The following is a 21,753-nucleotide window of genomic DNA, read 5'->3' on the forward strand; positions in this document are numbered from 1 at the left end:
TTAGCCTCAGCCACCTTTTCTTTTCTTTATATACTCTCTTGCTTGATCTCATTGCTCCCATGGATTCAATTATCATCTCTATGTGGATGGTTCCCAGACCTGTATATCTAGTCCAAGTCTCTCTCTTGAGTTCCTGTCTAGTATTACCAACTGCCTTTTGGGCATCTTGAACTGAATGTTCTGTAGACATCTCAAACTCAACATGTCCAGGACAGAATTCATTATCTTTTCCATAAACTCTCCTGGATTCTCAATTTTCCAGGTACTGTTGAGAGTATCAGCATCCTCCTACTAATCAAAGCTTATGACCCAAGTAATCCTGGCCTCATTTGTATTGCCTTCAGACTTTCAAAATCTTTCTGTTCATTGACACTGCTATCACCACAGTTCAGGTCTTCATCAGCTGGACTACTGTAATAATCAGGAATTAATCAGTAGAACTAGTCTCATAGGTTGCAGACCCTCTCTTCCTTTTTCACTCTTCTTGACCTCACTCCCAGGGCAATGTCCAAAAACTTTAACTTAGCTGTTGATATTGTGAGATTGTCCATTCATTTAAGAACTGACTCACAGCAATCCTGATGTTATAAACCTATGTAATACCAGAAGAAGAAAAGGAATCTGTAGTTAATTGGAAAGATGGGTCACAGTTATTCGTTGAGGCAAAAAAAAAAAGAGCTGGCAATACAAGTTTTATTATATGTCCAAAGTAAAGTAAGAAACATATTACATAGGATATCTGGTTGGAGTGCTCCTGGTAAGTATTTCCAAAAAGGCCACTGAGTCAGCCTATTTTAATAACATAGGTAGCAGAGGACAATGAGTTAGAGAATTTGATAAGACTCTATGAATGAAAACATACATCTTGATACTCAATGAACTTCAATGCAAATGCAGGATTAGGTAGAGAGGGTGAAAAATATATCAGAAAGCTCAGTTCAAGAAGAATAAGAGAGGACAAAGACTGAGATCAATAAAGATCCATTGACTAGTCCAGGAATATTAACTAGAAATTGTTTAAGTCTGGATCTGAACTCAGGTCTCTGTGACTCCAGGCTGGGGGCTCTATTGTTGACTACATAGAAGCCTCACCCATTGCTTAATGATTAAAGTTTTAGATGTGGAGAATACCAAATAACATCTGAAAAACTTATTTATATTTTAAAAGAGGAAGACTCATTATTGATGTGGGAAATCATCCCTGAATTAGCTGTCTGCACATTCAGACCACTGACTTGTTAAAGCAAATATCAGAATTAATATATATCTAGAAAAAGAAACATAATGAAAAAATATGATGATCAACTGAAACTTAGTCCTGAACTACGCAAACAAGTTATTATTTGTGGAAAAAAACAGAAACAAGTGGTGGAAATGAAATCTCTACAGGTTATATAATTACCACAAACAGAAGTTTAACTGATTTTAACCAACTGCTATAATGAAAATATGAAAAGAGCCTTAAAAAGGCACCTTACTTAGTAGACACTTTGCTTATTTCCCAAGTGAACAGAGATGGAAGTTACTAAGTAAAGTCACTTATTCCAAGAATAATTAAGGATAAAAAATGGAAGGATATGGAAGATTTTTCACAAGAACTATTTTCAATATCAACAACAGGAAACAAAACCCTTAAGATTAACATCACAATTCTAGGGTGTGTTTGCACAGGCAGAACTGGCACTAAAGGGAGGAAAAAAAGTCAGGAAAGGAATAGACCGTGTGCATATAGGGCAGATCTATGCTGGAGGAGATGTAACTCTGAGGGTACTGAAGAACCTATTCACAAGGCATCCAAAGGAGAAGCTATAAAAGGTATTGGAACAATCTTGAACCTTACACTCAAAAAAAGTGACTAAAAGCATTTGAAACTATGTGTCCATTTTCCCATGTTACAAAAATGTTTATAAAAATCATCTACATTTAAGGGAACCTTTGATGAAGATTTTGGTAGGGATCGAGACTTCCAAAAACAATTTCCTGAATGAGAGCCAGGCCTAACTGGATGATACATATAATGTAAGATGCTACTATGTTGCCACTGACCATCCATGTGACTTTGGGCATATCACTTAATCTCCTTACATGTCAATGTCCTCATCTAGATGGTTTCTGCAGTTCTATGATTACTGGGGCAGCTGGTGGTGTAGTGGTTAAAGCACCCAGCCTGGAACAAGAACATTTGAGTTCAAATCCAACTTCAGACACACACTAGCTTATGGGGCCAGGAGCAAGTCACTTAACCTCTGTTTGCCTCAGATTCCTGATCTATAAAATAGCACCTACCTGCCAGGGTTGTTGAGAGTCAAATGAGATAATTGCACAGTACCTGCCACATAATAAGCACTATATAAATGTTAGTTCTTGTTATTATTATTGCTTAAAAACCATTTTATTATAAAATGCAGAACATTGCCTTAAAATTATTCTTCCAAGCTTAGGTGTTTGCCATTCATATATTAAAGTCATTCAAGATTCCCTGAAGCATGTAACAACAGAGATTCACATGTTCAATTACCCTCTGATCATAAACAAGAATATCACAAAGGGCAATGGTGGGTGTGAGAGCCTAATGCAACATATAATGAGAAACTTCAAAGAACAGGAGTAAAATAGTATGCTCATATGGAGAGCCATGAGAAGTGGAGAGCTCCATTATCCCAGTGGCATCCTAAGAGTGTTGGGAGAAAATAAAGAAGGCCTCTAGCACCTTGGATGGACACCCTCAGGTGAACTCAAGAGAGGACAAGGACAAGTTGGGCAGGCATGAATAGACTGCAATCTGCTTTGTTAGAGGGGCTATCCATTATAATGAGAACATTGACCTATTTGAGTTGTTTTATTGGATTACAAATATGTATAATCTCTAGATAAAAGTTTAATGTTGATGCCATTGATTATATTCTTATTACAATTTGTTTTATGTACACACAAAATCACACCTGGATCTTAGAGATCATCTACTCCATCTCCCTTACCAAGGTGTCAATTTAGAGAATAGCCTTTGTTTCTTTATAAAAATCTACGATATAAAACAAAATACACTAACAAGCATATATATGTATAGAATGGTTAGAAACATAATCGAAACAAATGTGAAAATCCAGTGTTGTATTTTAAAATTAAGCAATGATCAAAGATAAACTGCACTTTAGAAGTGAAGAAAATAGGTTGAATATATAATCAGAAGAATTATGAGAATTTAAAATTCAAAATCGGTTGTTTATGAAGAAGAGTCAATTTTTCTCCAGTTGATTTGGGGGATGTTCTATATAAAATGGATACTAATGTCCTTTGAATATAAATAACACTATATATTTAATCAAGGATTAATAAAATATAAGAAAGGAAATGCCATGAAGAATATATCTATAGAGTAAAAAACAACAGTGCTGCAGGAGAAGTGACAGGAAAGAAGGAAGAAAGGAAATAAGCATTTATTAAGTGCCTACTATATGCCAGGTACTCATAAAAGTCAATTAATCATCACAACTCTAGGAGATAGGTGCTATTATTATCAAGGAAACAGAGGCAAATAGGTTAACCAGGGTTACACAGCTGTATAAAGTATCTAAGGGTTTGAACTAATGTTATCCTGATTCCAGACCCAATGCTCTATCAACTATGATATTGCCTCTAAAAATACATGATCATTCCCTAACTATCCCTAACTTCAAAAAACAGAACTTGAGTAATACAAGGACTCTTATTGGTAAGAAATTTTTCCTTTGGATTCACACAGCATTTTCCCCTCTCTCTACATAATGTGCTTGTGTAATTCCATGTGTTATCATCTAGGCTTAAATCTTATCTTCCTAAAAGACAATAATCACTATGAGAGCACTGATTGGGTTTCAACAAAATTTTCTAAATATTTACTGAATGAATGACTGTTTCATTTTTTCACCTGGCTAACAAAGGATACTGAACATTCAAGTTATTCTGTAAATCAATCAGTCAACAATTATATATTAAGTGCCTTCTATCTGCCAGGCACCATGAGAAGCTCTGGGGATCCAAAGAAAGGTAGAAGACAGTTCTTGCTCTCAAGGAGCTCACAGTCTAATGAAGAGTAAATAAATGCTAACAATTATGTACAATCTAGAAATATACAGCATAAATTGGAGAGAATCAACAGAGGGAAGGCCCTAGGATTAAAGGAGATCAGGAAAGGCTTCCTGTGGAAATTGATATATTAGCTGGGTCTGGAAGGAAGACAAAGAAGCCAGGAGATGGAGATGAGAGAGAAAATTCTAGGCAAGGGCAACAGTTAGAGAAAATGCTGGAGGGGGTATGATATCTAAGAAGACTAGAAAAGTAGAGGTGGAGAAAGCAGATTATAAAGGGTTTTTAACTTAAAAAAAAAATGATTTTTAGATTTGATCCTGGTGGTGAGAGAGAGTCCCTGAGGTTTACTGAGTCTGGAGTGAGGGGTGGGGGTGGGGTCAGATCTGTATTTTTTAGAAGATCTTTTTAACAGCTGAGTGAAGGATAAACTGAAGTGGGAAGAGACTGGCATTAGGGAGACCCAGGTGGTTACTATAATAGTCCAGGCACTATTTCTGCAAAATGGATACCATAATTATTCAATTTAAATAGTTTCTTACATAAGAGGGGGCTAGAAATAAAGGCAGCTCAGAAAATAGATGGAAGGGTACAACTTTGTTAAATTGGAGTTCAGAGGGGACCCTGGAAATGCTGGGCAAGAGCAGGGTAATGTAGCGATAAGGAAAAAGATCAAGATGCATAAACAGTTCTCAAGGCAGGTGGTATTGAGAAGATGGTAGAAGAATGAGGCAATGAGAGTTTACAGAGCTCATAAGTTGAGGGTGAAGGTCTTCAACTGATCTTGATACCCTCACTAAATACAATTCTGTACTGTGTATTTCCAAAGTCAAATGGACAGAAGAGCCTTTACCAGCCTTGAAAGCAATGGCTCTGAAAAACTCAAATGGGTTTGTTTTGTCCCTCTTTAAAGTTTCCTGTTAAGACTATTTTTAAAGGGTCTATAATCAATAATTTGTTGTTCTTTCACATATGGATTTTTTAAAAAAGAACTATATCAAGCATCATTTGGAGACATTAAGTAAAGTTTAGTTAATAGACTTTGGAAATAACTTGGCTGAATACTGCCTTGATCTTAAAGACCAACTGAAGAATGTAACTGCATGGTAAGAGTACTCTACCAGTAAAGAGTCAGGGGTTGTGAGGGCATTTGGAGTCAGGGGATTAGAGTTGGAATCTTAGCTTTTCACTGTTCTGAGGATACCTTGAATAAGTCATTTACTCAGTACCTTTGGACCTAACTTTTCATACATGTAAAATGTGAGGATTGGTCAAGATGACCTCTAAAGGAAACAGTAATGGACTGGAGTCAGAAATCCTTGGGTCAAATTCCAACTCTGCTCCTTTTAACCCCTATAATCTCAGAAAAGTAATTTAATCTTTCTGAACCTCAGTTAACTGAATTGGGCAATTTACCTTTAAGGTTGCTTCCAGATCATACAAATTTGAGAGAATTCTCTTTAAAAACATATTTAATCAGATCGCATGTTATAATTAATGAATTATGAAGCACTGTTTAATTTAGTTGTTTGCAAACATACTTTAAAATTCAGAAATGACTTATTCAGGGATTCTTCATAAAATCATTAATATCTGAGTCAGATCTAAATAAGGTCTTTTGTTGTACAAGTACTAAGAATTTCTTCACTTTCAGATTATCTCTTCTTTTAAAATTTTTCATCTATGTTATTCAAGGACATTTCTCTAAAGTATATAATATATATTTCTATATACACACATTTTTTCTTTTAAAATCCTTGCTTTCTGTCTTAGAAATCAATATTAAGTATTTATTCAAAGGCAAAAGAGCAATAAGAGATAGGCAATTATGGTTAAATGACTTGCCCAGGGTCAGACAGTTAGGAAGTGTCGAGGCCAGATTTGAATTCAAATCCCCCTGACTCCAGGCCTGACTCTCTATCCACTGAGCTACCTAGCTGCCCCTTCACCTATATTTCTAAAGCAAATGCCCAGATGCAAACATGACAATTCTTAAAACTTGGATAAATCACAAAATATTTATAGCAGCTCTCTTTGTGGTGGCAAGGAATTAGAAATTGAGGGACTATCCATCAATTGTGGAAAGGCTAAATAAATTGTGGCATATGGTTGTGATGGAATATCATTGTGCCATAAGAAATTATGAGCAAACTAATTTTAAAAAACTGAAAAGAACTACAAGAGATAATGAAGACTGAAATTAGTAAAACCAAGAGAACATTATATATAGCTACAAATTAATATTCTAAGAATAACTTGTGAATGTTCATCTCTAGAGAATGAACTGAGAAAGACATAATCTATATATTTTTTGCCAGATGATGCCTTCTATGGTGTACAGAGGGGAGGGGCTGAATAAATAAATAAAAATAAAAATAAATTTGGTAAATCAGTGTTTCTAGAATTTCATGCTAAATTATAAGTAGGATGAGAAAATATAAGCTTTAGTAATTCTGATTTTTTTTAACAAAAACAACCTTTTCAACTTCATGAATCAGAATTAACCCAAAAGAAGTTTTAAAATATAATAATTAATAAATATCCAACCACAGAAATTGTAGTTTTTTTATATGTCTTGTTATTCTGAGCCTAACACAGTGCTTTGCACATAGAAAGTGCTTAATAAATGCTTGTCGAATTGAGTTGTTTCACTTTCACTCTAAAAATAAACAAAATGACAGATACATGTAACATATTAATTATCTTGTATCACACTATAAACTAATGAGCTCTGGTTTTAGAACATCAGTGTACACTGAAACCCTCACTGCCAGCTTCTCCAGCAAGCTCCTTGAGTATAACTGCTTGGTTTTTGTCTTTGTATGCATAAGTACTTGTTGAATACTATATTCTAATACACTAAATAGGTGTCAGTAAAATTTCTTTAGAAGTCCTTAAAATTCAATTGATATTAGGATTCTGCATCTAGAATCCTAGGGGGCAGCTAGATGGCATAGTGGATAGAGAACTGAGCCTGAAGTCAGGCAGAGACTAGAGTTCAAAAAATGATCTCAGAGACTTACTAGTTGTGTGACCCTTGGCAAATCACCTTAATCCTGCTTGCCTTCATTTCTTTATCTGTAAAATGATACTGAGAAGGAAATGGCAAACCATTCCAGTATCTCTGTCAAGAAAACTCCAAACTCAGAAAATCCTATACTGATTCAAAACAACAAATTAAAAACTTTGTTTTCAACTTGATTTTTGTTTACATTTATGTAAAAATTTGTTACTGAATTTTAAACCAAAAATAATAATTATTATTATAGCACTTACTCTGTACCAGCACTGTTAGACACTAAAAAATATCTCATTTGAACCTCACAACAACCCTTTCAGGTAGATACTATTATTATCTCAGATTTTACCCTTGAGGAAAGTGAAACAAAGAATAAGTGACTTGTCCAGAGCTAGTGTCCAGGCTGCCTTTGAACTCAGGTCTTTCTGACTCTAGGAAGTCTAGCAGTCTGCAAACCTAACTGTCTATGAAAATTTTAAGTCACAATTCCTTCCCACTCTCCCCAGTACTGGTCCTTTGAAAAATCAAATCAGGGATACCTATTTTCATGAAAAAAAAAAAAACAGAATGAGAAAAAATATCAAAGAGAAATTATAAAAGCAATCTGCACTTTATACTAACCATATAAAAAAGCAGTCAGGGCCTGACTTAACCTGGAGCGAAAAGAAAAACAAGTTTTGAAGCGCTCTTTGATTGCAAAACTAAATTGTTAATTCCAAGCATTTAAGGGCCTACTAGGACAAAGTACCATTTTAATACTTATTGAACAATTCATTGTTCAGCATGTTTTTAAGATTCATGGAGAAAGTTCTGTTCTGAGGCAAAGAATTGGCCAACTCTTTCTAGCAATAATTCTTTTTTTTTTTAAACCCTTACCTTCTGTCAAATCATACAAGTATCAGATCCAAGGCAAAGGAGCAGTAAGGTTCTGGCATTTGGAGTTAAATGACTTGCCCAGGATTACACAGCTAAGAAGTGTCTGAGGTTACCACTGAGACACTTAGCTACCTCTCTTAGCAGAGTAATAAAAAAGTTTTAAAAAACAATTACCCAAGAAAATCACCTCTCTGTATATAACATTAAGTATACCAATGTACTCAAGCAATTTCCTACTCTACAAGAACTTCTATCTTGTAAAAGGGCTAGAGAGTTAATAAAAAAAAAAAGTTTTGTGGGCATGGGAAAGATACATTCTGAAAGTTTGTATCTAAACTTTTTTAAAAGTCAGCTAAGTAGCAACGTGGAGAAATAGCTTTGAACTTGTCAAAAAGACAAGAGTTCCAATACAGTATCTGACACTGGCTCTTTGACTCAAGGCAAGGCCGTTCTCTATGTCTTAGTTTCTTCATCTGTAAAATAGGGATAATAATAGCATCTAAATCCCAAGGTTGTTATGAAAATGAAACTTAAAAATAATAGTAAAGCATTTAGCGCAGTGCCTGGCACATATTAAGCACTACATAACGATGTAGCTTTATACTGTTATTATTATTGCTTGGGGGCAGGATTCGAACTGAGGCCAGACAAACTCCAAGTGCAGCATACAGCCACTTTCATGATTTTGTCAACCACAGCCACCTAGAGGGTAAGATCCCAAAGTTGAGAACAACCTCCCCCTTCCCCCTACACCACCCCAGCGCCTGACTTGCGCCTGCTCCGTCGGCTCCATCTCGGACTTGGCTCCTCCCTCCCTCCCATCCAGAGGGGGGCGGGGCGGATGAGTGAATAAGACTCCACTGGTCCCTCCCTCCGCCGCCCTGGCCTGGCATCTCGGGGGAAGCCCCTTGGCCCCACCCCGGGCCAGAGCCCGCCCTCCTTCTTCCTTCCTGTGGGATGTGCCCGCTTGCTTCGAGTCCCCCACCCGCCGGCTGGCCGGTCGGGCTCTGTCAGGCTAGGATGCTCTCGGGGACCCCGAGACTGCGGGAGTCGCGGGCGCGGGGGAGGGACCCAGCTCCCTTCCCCTTCTCCCCTCTCTCCCTACTTCCCCTTTCTCCCTCCCCCAGTTCTTACCTCGCCACCAGTAGTTCTTGGACAGGTCGTGCCACGTCTGATGCCGGGTGTGGTGGGTGCCGTCTGGCCCCAGGTGTGCCGCCTCGATGAGTCCCCGACGCCTCTCGGGCTGCAGCACCACCTCGAGCTCGGCAAAGCGCTGGCGATGGCGCTGCCTCCGCTGGTAGTAGAGGGTCCCGCCACGCACCACATAGCAGGCGGCCGCCTTGCGGATCTTGCGCTTGGCGTTGCCTTCGGTCCCTGGCGCGTACGGCTCTCGCTCGTTCGTCAGGTAGCGAAGGATGGCCCGGTAGCTCTCCTCGCTCGACATCCCGGACAACTCGGGTCACCTGGCCGCTCCGCCTCGGGCCCTGGCCTGTGACAGCTGGAGGATACACGGGCCCTAGGGAAGACTGCTCTTCCTGCCCGGTCACCCCTCCGACGGCACCCGCGGGAGGTGGATGGGGGTGGGGAGGGCGGTGACCGGAGGGTTTGTAACCAGGGGGAACTGCACTTCCCCAGCGCGCGGGATCCGCTTGTGGCCGACAAAATGGCTGCTGCACCACCGGAAGTGACGTAAACTAAGAGGCTGGCGTTAGCTCTTGGGTGGTGCGTACTCTACCTGAAGAGGCCCAGATGGATTTCAAGGCGCATGGACGCCATGTTGGAAGTGGGCAGTCCAGGACCGGTAGTGCTTTCAATTGGCCATCTTAAGTCCTGGCACGTCCCCTAGATTTTTCAGTTCTTTAACTGAGTGAGGGCTATAGTACCGGGAGTAAGTAGAAACGTTCGGTTTATAAGGAACCATGAGGTCAAAAACAGATAAGTAGATTGCTTTTTTTATCCATCACCTTTTTGCCCACCTATCAAGGAATTAAGGAGGAACCTTATGTCCCTCCTTCCCACTCCTCCCCCTACTTTTCCGAGATGGAAGAGGTTCACAGGGAACAAAGCTAAATCTTTTCAGTGTATTGATTGATTTTGCTCATTAGTCTTGACCCTTTTTAAGAGGTTGTTGTTTTTTTTTTTTTTTACTCTCTGTCTTAGTATCAATTCTAAAACCAAAGAACGGTAAGGGCTAGGCAGTCAGGGTTAAGTGACATGCCTAGGGTTGCACAGCTAGGAAAGTATTTCTTTTCTAAAAATTGTTTGGAAACGCTTCACACCAGTCTTCTCGCCGCCCCCCTCTCCGCCATTCTAGTGAGGGAAGTCGACGCACTTACCAGTTTGTGGCCCGGGAAGGGCACTTTAATGGGGACAGCTCTCAAGAGAGTAGAGTAAGGGAAAACGAAAGATGAATACAAATCGATTTTTTAAAAAAGACTTTAGATCTTGGATTAAAAATCCTTTGTTCCCAAGCATATTAGATAATGTACATTTATTAGTCGTTCTTTTAACTAACTTCTTGTCCAGAGTTACACAAGTAGTAAATATCTGAGGCAGAATTCAGCTCAGTTCTTAAGGACCTCAGTATTCAAGGCACCTTCTTTCTGTCTCTTTCTTCTCCATTCTCAGGCCCTCAAGGAAACTGAGCATAAAGGGCTTAATGGTCTGTGATTGTCTGATTTTTCTATTTGTGTCCATCTCTCCCTGATTGTGCCTCCCACCTCTTTTCTGTTAACATAAGATGCATGTCTTTTTTAAAATGTATATTTATATCTGTAATTGGTTTCCTTTTTAATCCTACATATTTTATGCATTTAAAACATTCTGAAAAGGGGTTCAATAGTCAGAGGCATCCATGACACAAAAAAAGTTAAGGACCAATGCACCAAGTGCCAGGACTCACACATGCAATAGTTTACAATTCTCCTTATTCTTAAGATTCCTCCCTCACTCCTTCATCAGCTGTTTGAGGTACAGACCTGTAATTTCCTTGGTGGGGAGAACTATTAAGGAAAGCCTGTGGAATGGTTCTCCTAGGGCCTAGGACCTAGGCTGTCCCACCCACCCAAAGGAAGAAAGATTCTGAAATTTATGTCTTATGAGTTGGCTGGGCACTGAGAAATTAGGTGATGTTCTCTAAGTCAAGGAGTCACTCTGTGTCATTGGTCTTAAACTAATCTGAAGCCAGGTCTTTGTAAGACTAGCTCACCCACTACTCTGAGCTACTTTCCTACCAAGAATTTCCAATCTAGAAAATGCTGCATGTGCATAAAATGAGTTTTTATAAAATGTTTAACAGTTATACATAGGGGCACATAGGTCCTGTGTAAATATTATCATCTTAATCACTTTAATTCAGTTTCACATGATTATCAGTCTATATCAACTGCCACCTAATCGAATCTTAAACAAATCCTATCCTAGTTTCTTATGTCCTAGGAAAGAAGTATAAAAACTCCTTTTTCATTACAATCGAATATGGTCTTACATCTGAATGACATTTTCTAGGTACTAAAAGCAGAAATATCCATTAAAAAAATCTGGACAGTATCAGCTGTTAGGGCAACTAGGTAGCTAATGGATAGAGCTCTGCATCTGGACTAAGGAAAACCCAAGTTCAAATGCAACTTCACACAGGCCTTAACTGTGTGACCCTGGATAAATCCATTAATACCTTGTTGGCCTCAGCTTCCTCATCTGTAAAATGAGCTGGAGAAGGAAATGACAAACTACTCTCATTTTTGCCATGAAAACCCCAAATGAGGTCACAAAGAGTAGGGCACAACTAAAATGACTTAACCAGCTGTTGAATTTACATTCTAATGGGGAAGACTACCTACTAGCTAATTTGTGACCAGGGAGGAGCACTTTGGTATTAAGAGTTATAGAGGGGGTAGCTGGGTGGCACAGTAGATTGAGAGCCAGGCCTAGGGACAGGAGGTCCTAGGTTCAAATTTGGCCTGACACTTCCTAGCTGTGTGACCCAGGGCAAGTCACTTAACCCCCATTGCCTAGCCCTTTTTGTTCCTCTGCCTTGGAACAAATACATAGTATTGAGTCTAAGAAGGAAGGTTTAAAAAAAAAAAGTTCTAGAGATGAAGGGTAAGATGATAGTGAGTAAATTGACACTCTAGGAACTAATTTAGGAACAATTGGTATTTGATCATGGTTTCCAATGTTGGAAGAGGAGGGCAGGTTATTATGAGTCTGGAGGAGGTAGACACAGAGAAAGCAGTCAAGTGAAGGAAGGTGGTTGGGGCATCAGAAAAACGGGGCTTCAAGTTTCCAGAGTTCCTCTATAGTCTTTTGAGGACCCTTCTAGCCCTAAATCTATGATCCCCATGATTGGCTATTCACCTCTCCCTCAGCTTTCTATTACAAAACCCAAGTCTTTATCCAAACCTGCCCTCTAGTTCCTTGATCCCCTTCAAGTCTTTCCCATATTCCCTATAGTAGCCACTCTCCTTTTCCTGATCTTGACCCTTTGGTAAAATTCAACACTACATTGTCTCTTCAAATCCCTAGGCCCCTTTTTTTACCGATCGAGTCCTGCTATACCTCCACCATAGATCACTCTATTTGCCAATTTTGCTCTTAAAACATCCTGCTGAATGAAGGTGGAGGAAATCAGTCTTTCTGACTAGGTCCACTACAAATCTGTTATTCAACCTCAACTGGGCCCTCACTGCTGCTAAGTGATGCTACTAGACCTCCTTATGAACTATCCCACCCTCCACAATGGTTCTTCCAAATCTTTTCATCCCTCCTCAAAAATGTCATTGCTCCTTCTCTCCTGTATTTTCAGCTGAGGTCCTTGCTTCATTTTATAGAAAAAAATTGAGGCTATTTGCTTACAAATTCTCTTTTTTCTTGGATTTTCAGGAGTTTGATAGTTCTCAGGGTCCTGCTGGTGGTCAGAGGAGAAAGGCTTATAATGACAGCTCCAATGAAGAAAGTAACTATAATGGACCTGGAGTACAGTATGCTCACCAGTAAACATTACCAGTAAACAAAAAAGTCATCCAAGAGGAAATACTTTCCAGTTTTGCCTGATTTGTTTTCAGTAATCCAGATGGATTGCTTAAGCAATCCAAAAGAATTAATGGACATCTATTGCTGTGTAACTTTTAAATTGGTTATAGTATCTACAGAGTATATAAACTAACCACAAAGCTTTACATCTCCATTTTGACTGTTCTATAGCAGAATAAAGCACTTGAAAGGAAAAAAAACTCATTGAATACCTTCTTACACACGAAGTCACCTTACCAAGGCAATCTCATTCCATTCCATCCCCTCAGATTGCCCCCTCCATCATCTCCATTCTATTACTTTTAATTGCTCCCTATTGGCTCATTTCCTACCATCATTCCCATGTCCCATTTTAGAAAAACTCACTTGTACTCATCCCCCATAACTAACATCCTATTTCTTTTCTGCCCTTTGTAGCTAAACCCTTTGAAAAACAGGTGCCTCAACTTTGCCCTCTTAGTCTCTTTAACTCTATAGTCTGGTTTCCAACCTTATAATTTCCTTCCAAAGATCTGTCAAATCCAATGGCCTTTTCTCAATCCTCATTCTCCTTGACTTCTCTGTAGCCTCTGATACAAATAACCTCTTTACACTTTCTTCTTAAAGTTTTGGGGAGTTAATCTCCTGGTTTTCCCCCCTATCTGGCTTTATTGGATCCTCCTCCAAGATCCATCTTTTAAGGTGTTCCTCAGGGTCGTTTTGGATATTCTCCCTCTATACTATTTTATTTGGTGATCTCATCAACTCCCATAGATTTAATCAACATTTGATTATTTTCAAATCTACTTTTCCTGCCCCAGTGTCTCTACTGACCTTGAATCTCCAACTGTATCCAGTAGATATCTTAAAACTAAATGTGTCCCAAATAGATCTTTCCCTTTCCATCTTGCCTGTTGCTGTAAAAGGCAACACTATCATCCCAGTCCCTCAGCCTCACAACCCAGGAGTCTGGCTTGGATTCCTCACTCCCCTCCATAGCCAAAACCTATGAAGGCTAGTGTTGCTATACTGCTACCACTCTAGTGTAGGCCCTCATCACCTCACCTAATCATGCTTGGATTATTGCAGTAGCCTACTGGTGGGTCTACTTGCCTCTTTCTTTCCCTTTCTAATTCATCCTCCCATTTCAATCACCAAAATGATCTTCCCAAAGCAAATGTCTAACATCACATGCCCTTATCTGCCCTACCTCAATAAACCCCAGTGACTCCTGATCATTTCCTCCAGCCTTTAGTCTTACACTGCTCCCAATACACTCTTCCAATCCAGTAACTCTTCTGCTATTCAAACTAGATATTATCTTTTCCTCTGACCCTAAGGTGTAGAACATTCTCAACTTTGCCTACTGGCTTTCTTTAAATTCCAACTAAAATCCCATCTTTTACAGGAACTTAATCCCTTTTTAATTCTAGTGCCTTCTTTTAGCAGGTCTCCCTTTTTAGGTGATAAGCTTAAGAGCAGGGACTGTTTTTTATATCTCAGTGCCTAAGTGCAGTGCCTGGCACATACGCCTTCAATAAAAATGTTTGATCCAAGTAGGATAAATGGATTAACTACAATTATATATATATTCCCCACCCCCACCAGTCAACCAGAATACAGACCTTGGTCTGAAATCAATCTGCTTAAGACTGAAAACTAGGTGATGTGTGATCTAGGACTAAGTATTTGGAGTAGTTCACATTTCAAAACAAGCCAAATTGGTATCTTCTGGCTAGTTTTCACATGGCCCACTGCATGGCTTTTCTCTATGCTCATGTATAAAGCCTGCAGTGTATAACTGCCTTTAACAGTCAAGTTTCCCTAAAACTGCTATTTCTTTCATGGGGCCTTTTCATACATTCCCAGATGTTCATGGCACATGTTTATTATGTGAACAGAAAGACAAGACTGTTCATTTCCTTTGTATGCCCCAGGGCCTCAGAGAAAGCGAGTAGTTTAAATGTTAAGTTGATTGATATATTAGCATGGTCAAATAAACCAGAGTTGGAAACTACTAGTTTTAAAGAGCAAAATGACAGTCACAAAGACTTGCAAGTTATACTAATTATTTTTGGGAAGAATAACTTTGAAACCTTATTACAGAATCATCTGCTCAGGTGAAACATTTCTGTGTTAATCTAAACAAATGGGAAGTTGCTTTGACAGAATCAAACAATCCTGTATCCCATTGTATTATAGCCATAAATACCATAAAAATCCTAAAATTAAAAATTGCAGTCAGATCTATACAGAACTTGACTACATTAAATAACTGATCTGAAGAAAAGCCAAATTATATCACATGAATGTAATTGACTGGGCAATAGTGAATACAGGAGTGATGCAAAGTAAATAAAATTAGTAAAACAAGTTTTTACTACTATGTAAGTGAAAGTAACACCTATAAAACAATCAAAATTGAACATATAAAGAATAAACTTGACCCCAAAGCAGAGAGGTACACCTCAGATTTTCCCTATTATGTTGGTTTTACTACCCCTCCCCCTTTCCTTATGTCTTTAAAAAAAGGAATGACTCACTGGGAGGAGGGGAAATAATTCATGGTGAAATGTAGACAATGTAAAGATGATAAACACTTTAAAAATTTATTTTAACATTGTCAAATGTCTGTCAAACATAAATGAACTAAGATTTAGCGATTTGTAGGAAATCAGAGCAAAATGACCTAATTTTATGTCCTCACAGCCTTTGATATACGTGAAAATCACATGAGAAATCCAACTTGATAAAAGAGTAAGCAATTAATATACCTCCTCAAAAATGTTTTCAATTAGGGCAATTTTATCATTTAACCAATGTAGAATAAGAGATTGAAACAGGAAGAGAAGCATGACTTCAGCAAAAATAAAACCAAAAGCATACTTTGTAAGCAATCATTATCATAAAGCAAACATTAACAACAAATCTTAATAGTTAAGAAGTAAAATTCATAAAGCACTCAAAAGTCAAGTTACTTTAAATTTTATTTTACTTAATCCAATTTAGAAGACAATTAACGTTTTCCACCAACTCTGGGTGCAGAAACTTTCACAGGTTTCACAATCTTTTGTTTAGGTGCTGCCTTCGTAGGAGCCTATAAAGAGACAAAATGTTGATTCCATTTTTCCTATACATCGTTAAATAGTTTATCATCTCAAATCAGGCACAAAAATAAAAATTAAGTACCCCCCCCCCATTTTCATCTCTTCAAACCCTTTCTAGCTATTATTAGTGTATACCCGGCTTAGGATTCTTTACATGAACTTAAAAAGACCTAGACTAACTTTGTGTGGTACAAGTATAGGGAGATAGACAACTGGACCTTCCACAATTTCCTTAATACCTCATTTGACTTTCACAACAACCATTAAAGGAGGAAACTCAGGCAAACTGGTTATGTGATTTGACCAAGGTCACACAGCTAGTAGTCTGAAGCTCTAAACTCAAGTCTTCCTCCCTCTAGGCTTGTGTTGGCAAAGTCATGGCACTGGTGCTCAGGTGGGAGTGGTCACACTCCTTTCATTAACCCTCTCCAGAAGACCTGAAGACATTTTTCACATGCTATGCCTAGCAGCCAAATTCAAGTACAAGCACTTCCTCTGCATTCTGGGGTAATGGGGGTGGGGGGGGGGGTTGGGTGGGTGCGAGGGGGGAGAAGGAGGAGCCCACAGGCATTTTAGATGGGGAAAAAAAAAGAAGCTGCTTATGTGTGACTAACTTAGCTAGGTTTTCTTATTTATGTACCTCTAATGTGCAAATGTCGCAACGGAAGCAACTCCATTTATCTGAAACCACCTCCATTCTTCAATAGTCCTAACTACAGAAGCCACCTGCTTGAATCTTTTTCCCATATTGTAGAGATTTAGTATTTGAAGTAAATTTACTTCAAGAACCAGAGTATGATAATGATTACCTTAGCAGCAGATGCAGCTGTCTTCTTGGTTGCTTGCTTAGCCTTTTTTGCTTCCTTGGCAGCCCTGGAAAGTAAAAAAAATTTATCTTAAAGCAGAAATACAAAGTTGACTGCCATTGAACCAAGTATCAGAAACAAAACAGAAAATTCCATTCATAACCACCCACCCACTCTCAAGAACATTACATTTCCAACATGAATTTGAGAACATTCTTGTGTTCTCAGAGCATAGCACAATGAGGTGGTATGGAGTACACAAAGAGTTGTTAGTAAAACTCCCAAGTCAACAGAGTATCCAAACCCTAAAGTGACATAACCATCAATTTTATACAAGCTGAGCTTCAATGTCACTTATCACTAATCATGGTTAAGAGAAGCAAAATATTTTCCAAACTGCTTAATTATCATTCAACATACCATAACAAGTTTGCAATACTAGGAAAATGTTTCCAATATTGATCCTATTTTAGACAGCAAATGTTCATAGACCATATAATGGCCATAATGCTTGTAAATCAACTTTTTAGGTATAAGCTTCTAACATTCTACAACACATGTAAACAGAAAAACTGAGGATGTGTGACCATTAACACAAACTACAAACCTAAAAACTAATAAATGATTTCTCACCTGATAGCTTGTTCTCGTTGAGCCTTTCGAACTTCAGGTTTCTGGTTCCTCTTGGCCATTATATCAGCTAAAGAAGCCCCAGTGATGGCCCTCTGGAATTTAACAGCTCGGCGAGTTCTTTTCTTTTGAATCTCTTCCTGAAGAAAATTAACAGAATTTAATTGACTGGGGAGTGTAAACAGTTTAACCATAGAAGAATTTGCACATTGACTTAGTAATCAATACTTGAAACAATAAAATGGGCACATTTTCTTTCCAAGTATTTTGGCTAGGAGCCAAAATAATTCATGTACCCACAACAATTCCATTTCAAATATTCTGTGATAATTGTCCTTTTATTTTCCTACTCTGGCCATTTTTACTGAAGTTAGAAAACCTAAGAACCCAGTTTTAATTTTACCTAGCACCTGCCTTTTACAGGAACAAGCAACAGGATATATGGATCCATCCAACAACTAACACCAATACCCAAAAACCAAAGTGAAAAAAAGTGAAATACATACAAGACATCTGACAATGTTCCTATGTATTCTGTTGTCAAAGGCACCATCAATCCTATTCAACAAGGTTCAAAGTCTCTTCACACAGCAAAGTACTCTACATTCTACCCAAATTGGCTTATTTCCTATTCTCTATAAATGATGAACCTCTGTGTCTAGCACAAAATGCCTTCCTGACTTCATCAAGGCCTGGCTCGCTTCAAATCTCAGTTCCTTCCACTTCCTAAATAAGGCTACTCAGCAGGTTCACTTCAACTGGTAGGCCTTTTCTTGCCCCAAGTCCTTGTTTTTATACTTGAGCATATTTTCCTAATGCCAGAAATAAACTCCTTCAGGGCAGAGGTTATTTTTAATCTTTGTCCACAATACTTGCTGCCTTAAATCTGTATATAACTGATGCATTTGATCTGTCATTTGAAATCAGATAATTGGGGGGGGGGGGGTGCACAGTGGGAGGAGGGAGGGAAATAAGCATTAAGTACCCACTATGTGCTAGGTACTATGCTAGTCACTTCACAAATATTTGTTTTCACAACTGTCAAGAGCTATTATCCTCCTTTTACAGGTAAATAGTCTGATGTGACTTACAGGATTACACAGCTATGAAGGATCTGACATTATACAGAAACACAACTAATACAGATCTCAATCCACTGTGTCACCTAGATGCTTCTTAGGTTAGTTAATAAATTAGAAGTCTATCAAAAACACTAGAACCAGAAAGCTTGGATTATGTTTAGCTTTTTTCCTAGACTGCCAATTGTGAACTTGGATAAGTCACAGCATCCCTGGGCCTTGTCATCTGTAAAATAAGACAGTGATCTATGTTCTATGGTCCAATATAGTTTACATAGCTATACAGAAAGTGACATGTAAATGTAAAGCCATTGGACTATTAAAGTTTTATTTCAAATGGGACATCTTCAAAAAGGCTTGATTCTTTACCTCTGTCCTATCCTTGCATCTCATTTCCCAATTTTAGGCTCAAACTTTCAAAGTACCTACTCATTAAAAACAAAACAAAACACCAAGACTTAATCTGAGACATGTTTCATTCTTATATAATTTAACCACTTTTGGTTCTACTGTGAGTGGTTCTAACTATGGTTCTCAAAAATATATTTAGAATTAAATCAATACATTACTAACCTCCAATCACAACATCAAATGGACCTCATACTAAATAGAAGACCAATCCAGTTATCAACTGAAAAATTCCCTTTAACTTTTGTTAAAATCATTACTTGATTGCAAAGGAAAATAAAATATGACACAAATTAAGGTTCTTTTAAGAGTTTACTAAAGCTTACTTAAAAAAAAAAACAACACTCTAGCAATTTATTTATCTGTTCTAGATCCACCATAAAAACTATCTTATATTTCTGGCTGGATAACCCTTCACTTAGAACCCTAAGCAAGGTGTTTTCCAGGCTGCTATGAAAGGCAGGTTGTGATCCTTGAGGATGGCTCTAGATTCAAGTCCTGCTTATGATATACATTCTGATCATGTCAAAGTTAAGTTGCTTAAACTTTTAAGAATCCCATACAAGTTAGCTAAAACTTGTCTACCTAATGTTATATGCCTTGGTGGACAAAGTGTTCCCCACCACAGGTTAAGGATGAAAAAAGGCCCACCCAAACCCCTCTGGATAACAAATACATTTTACTAACCGACTGTCCCTTCTTGTGCTTTCTTCTATAAAGGACAGTCCAATTGATCTGCCGAGGATTCCTCTTTGAAAGGAATGCAGACTCACATTTTGCATTCAAGAACTGGAAAACCTATAAGAAAATTTTAAAAGGTTACCTAATCACAAGAACTCTCAAAAGATTCAGCTATTTGTTGTCCTGCTATAGATAAATGACCAGTAAGAGGGATAATAACTTCAATTTATGGAAACTTGGAAGCCCTTCATCATAAACTACCAGAAGCACGGCTAAAGGATAAAAGTTTCTGAACAATGACTGGAAGGCATATGCACAAAGAAGGTATGACTTTTTGTAGTGGAAAACAACTGGAAACTAAGGGTAAATGCCTACCAATCTATTGGAAAAAATGGCTAAATTATGGTATATAAAGTTAAAGAAATATTATGTTGGGTCATAAGGGATGAGAGATGAGGATTCAGGGAAACCTTGGAAAACCTCTATGAACTAATTTAGAATGAAGTCTGCAAAACCAGAACTTAGGCCCTCCAATCAATGTGTTGACCAGCCATTATTCCAGTGGAGTCAAAACGAAGAATGAGTCTGGGCAATGTGGGAATTTGTTTTGCTCGATTATGCTTATTTATGAAGGCTTTGCTTTAACCTTTAGCCTCTGAATTGAGATGGGGAGAAAATAAGTAAACAGAAAAACAAAACAGGACTATAAAGTGACCCGGTTTGTGGTAACTACGGGTAAATGGGAGATGGTGGCTTCTCCGCAGGTCAGGTCAGGAGCTCGCTGTCTGTCCAGGCCGCTGCCTCCTTCGCGTCCCCGGGGCCCGGGAGCGGCGCGAATGCGTCTTACCTTCCCGTCGGTGCGGGCGTAGCGTCTCCCGTGACCCGGGTAGATCTTGTACCCGCTGAAGCTGCACAGTTCGACCCTGAAACGAAAACCGGGGAAGTCAGTCACGGAGGCCGTCCATGGTAAGAAAGCACCATATCGGCGAGCACGGCGGCCTCCGGGCGGAGGATGGACACGGATTAGGATGCGAGATTCTTTACTTACTTCATGGCTGCTAGCGGGAGGAAGATGGCGAAGAGGAAGAGAGGATTGTGGGAAGGATTCTTATAAACTCGGTAGACCTTCTCCGCCCTCTTCCGCCCTGTGCTCTCGTCAGAATCCCCGGGACTACAACACTTCCTGTGACAGGTCAAACTCTCATGCGGCTAGTTGTAGGGCTTGTTCACTTCCGGGGGGAAGGGAAGGGAAGGGGAGGGAGGGGAGGGAAGGAACGGAACGGAACGGAACGGACCGGACCGGAAGAATAGAACCTGGTGGGAAACCCAAAAAATACGGGCTTGCTTCCGGACCCCAATAGTTTTTTTTTTTTATTGGATTACACCCCACAACTTAACTCACATTTTACTTTGGAGGCAATTATCGTCCTCGTTTTATAGATGAAAAAGCGACTTGCACATAGTGACCACTTAGTAACAATCAGTTCAGGATTGAAGAAGAGTCCTTTCCCGGGTACAAACCGGTGAGGACTTAACACTTAGCCGCTGTGCCCGAGTGGGCAAGAAATCAAGGTATGACCGTGAGCTTGACAAACGTTCCGCACCTGAACCACAAGCTCCGAGAATGCTCATTGTCGCCCTTTCTGCAAGTTCTCGTCGCGGCTACCCACGACCATCCCTCCTGCGCCAAGAATCCAATGGGCTTAGTCCATCGGGCTCTGGGGACTGAGGTGACTTCTGAATGAATGGCGGGGAGGTGGGGGCGGAGGTAGGCTGTGTCAGCATCTCTCCTCTCCCCCCTCCCCCACGGTCTTTGGGACGGGGCGTGGCCGGAGCACAGTCTTGGCAATTGCTGGGATGCCAGAACGTGGGGCCTACTCGAAGGACATATGATGCTACTCTACTCTTCCTTTCTGGGGTGTGGGGTCGTCTCTGACCCATCCTCGGGGTGGAAAGACGTTGTTATGAGAGGCCAGGTCCCCGGATCCGGTCAGGAATACCCAGGTTCATAGCCAGATGCTTTGTATGTTTTGGGCGAATCACTTTCCCTAAGCCTCAGTTTTTTAAAACTT

At 39.3% G+C, this 21,753-nt stretch overlaps 2 protein-coding genes across 2 annotated transcripts in view; both read right to left on the reverse strand.

Annotated features, from left to right (window-relative positions):
* ZBTB11 (zinc finger and BTB domain containing 11) overlaps positions 1-9,649 on the reverse strand; it is a 30,279-nt gene extending 20,630 nt beyond the window's left edge. The window contains exon 1 of the mRNA XM_001370237.4: positions 9,095-9,649. Within this exon, the coding sequence (XP_001370274.1) occupies positions 9,095-9,404 (310 nt within the window). The 5' untranslated portion in view covers positions 9,405-9,649. The remainder of the gene's footprint in view (positions 1-9,094) is intronic.
* Positions 9,650-15,939: 6,290 nt separating this feature from the next.
* On the reverse strand, positions 15,940-20,890 carry RPL24 (ribosomal protein L24). Its single transcript, XM_001370173.5, has 6 exons — positions 20,730-20,890; positions 20,529-20,604; positions 19,688-19,798; positions 17,517-17,653; positions 16,887-16,950; positions 15,940-16,067 (listed from the first exon to the last, which is right to left on the reverse strand). The coding sequence occupies exons 1-6, from the start codon at positions 20,732-20,734 to the stop codon at positions 15,987-15,989; spliced, it is 474 nt and encodes a 157-aa protein (XP_001370210.2). The 5' UTR covers positions 20,735-20,890; the 3' UTR covers positions 15,940-15,986.
* Between the last annotated feature and the right edge of the window lie 863 nt (positions 20,891-21,753).

This window comes from Monodelphis domestica, chromosome 4 (genome assembly GCF_027887165.1).
Source record: "Monodelphis domestica isolate mMonDom1 chromosome 4, mMonDom1.pri, whole genome shotgun sequence".
Lineage (NCBI taxonomy): Eukaryota > Metazoa > Chordata > Mammalia > Didelphimorphia > Didelphidae > Monodelphis > Monodelphis domestica.

What these genes read in the sequence shown, in the direction of transcription:
- RPL24 (XM_001370173.5), bottom strand. An exon ending in ACGCCCGCACCGACGGGAAG is followed by an intron (nt 19,799 to 20,528) that starts GTAAGACGCATT and finishes ATTTTCTTATAG; the next exon opens with GTTTTCCAGTTCTTGAATGC. An exon ending in CAGCTGCATCTGCTGCTAAG is followed by an intron (nt 16,068 to 16,886) that starts GTAATCATTATC and finishes GTCTCTTTATAG; the next exon opens with GCTCCTACGAAGGCAGCACC.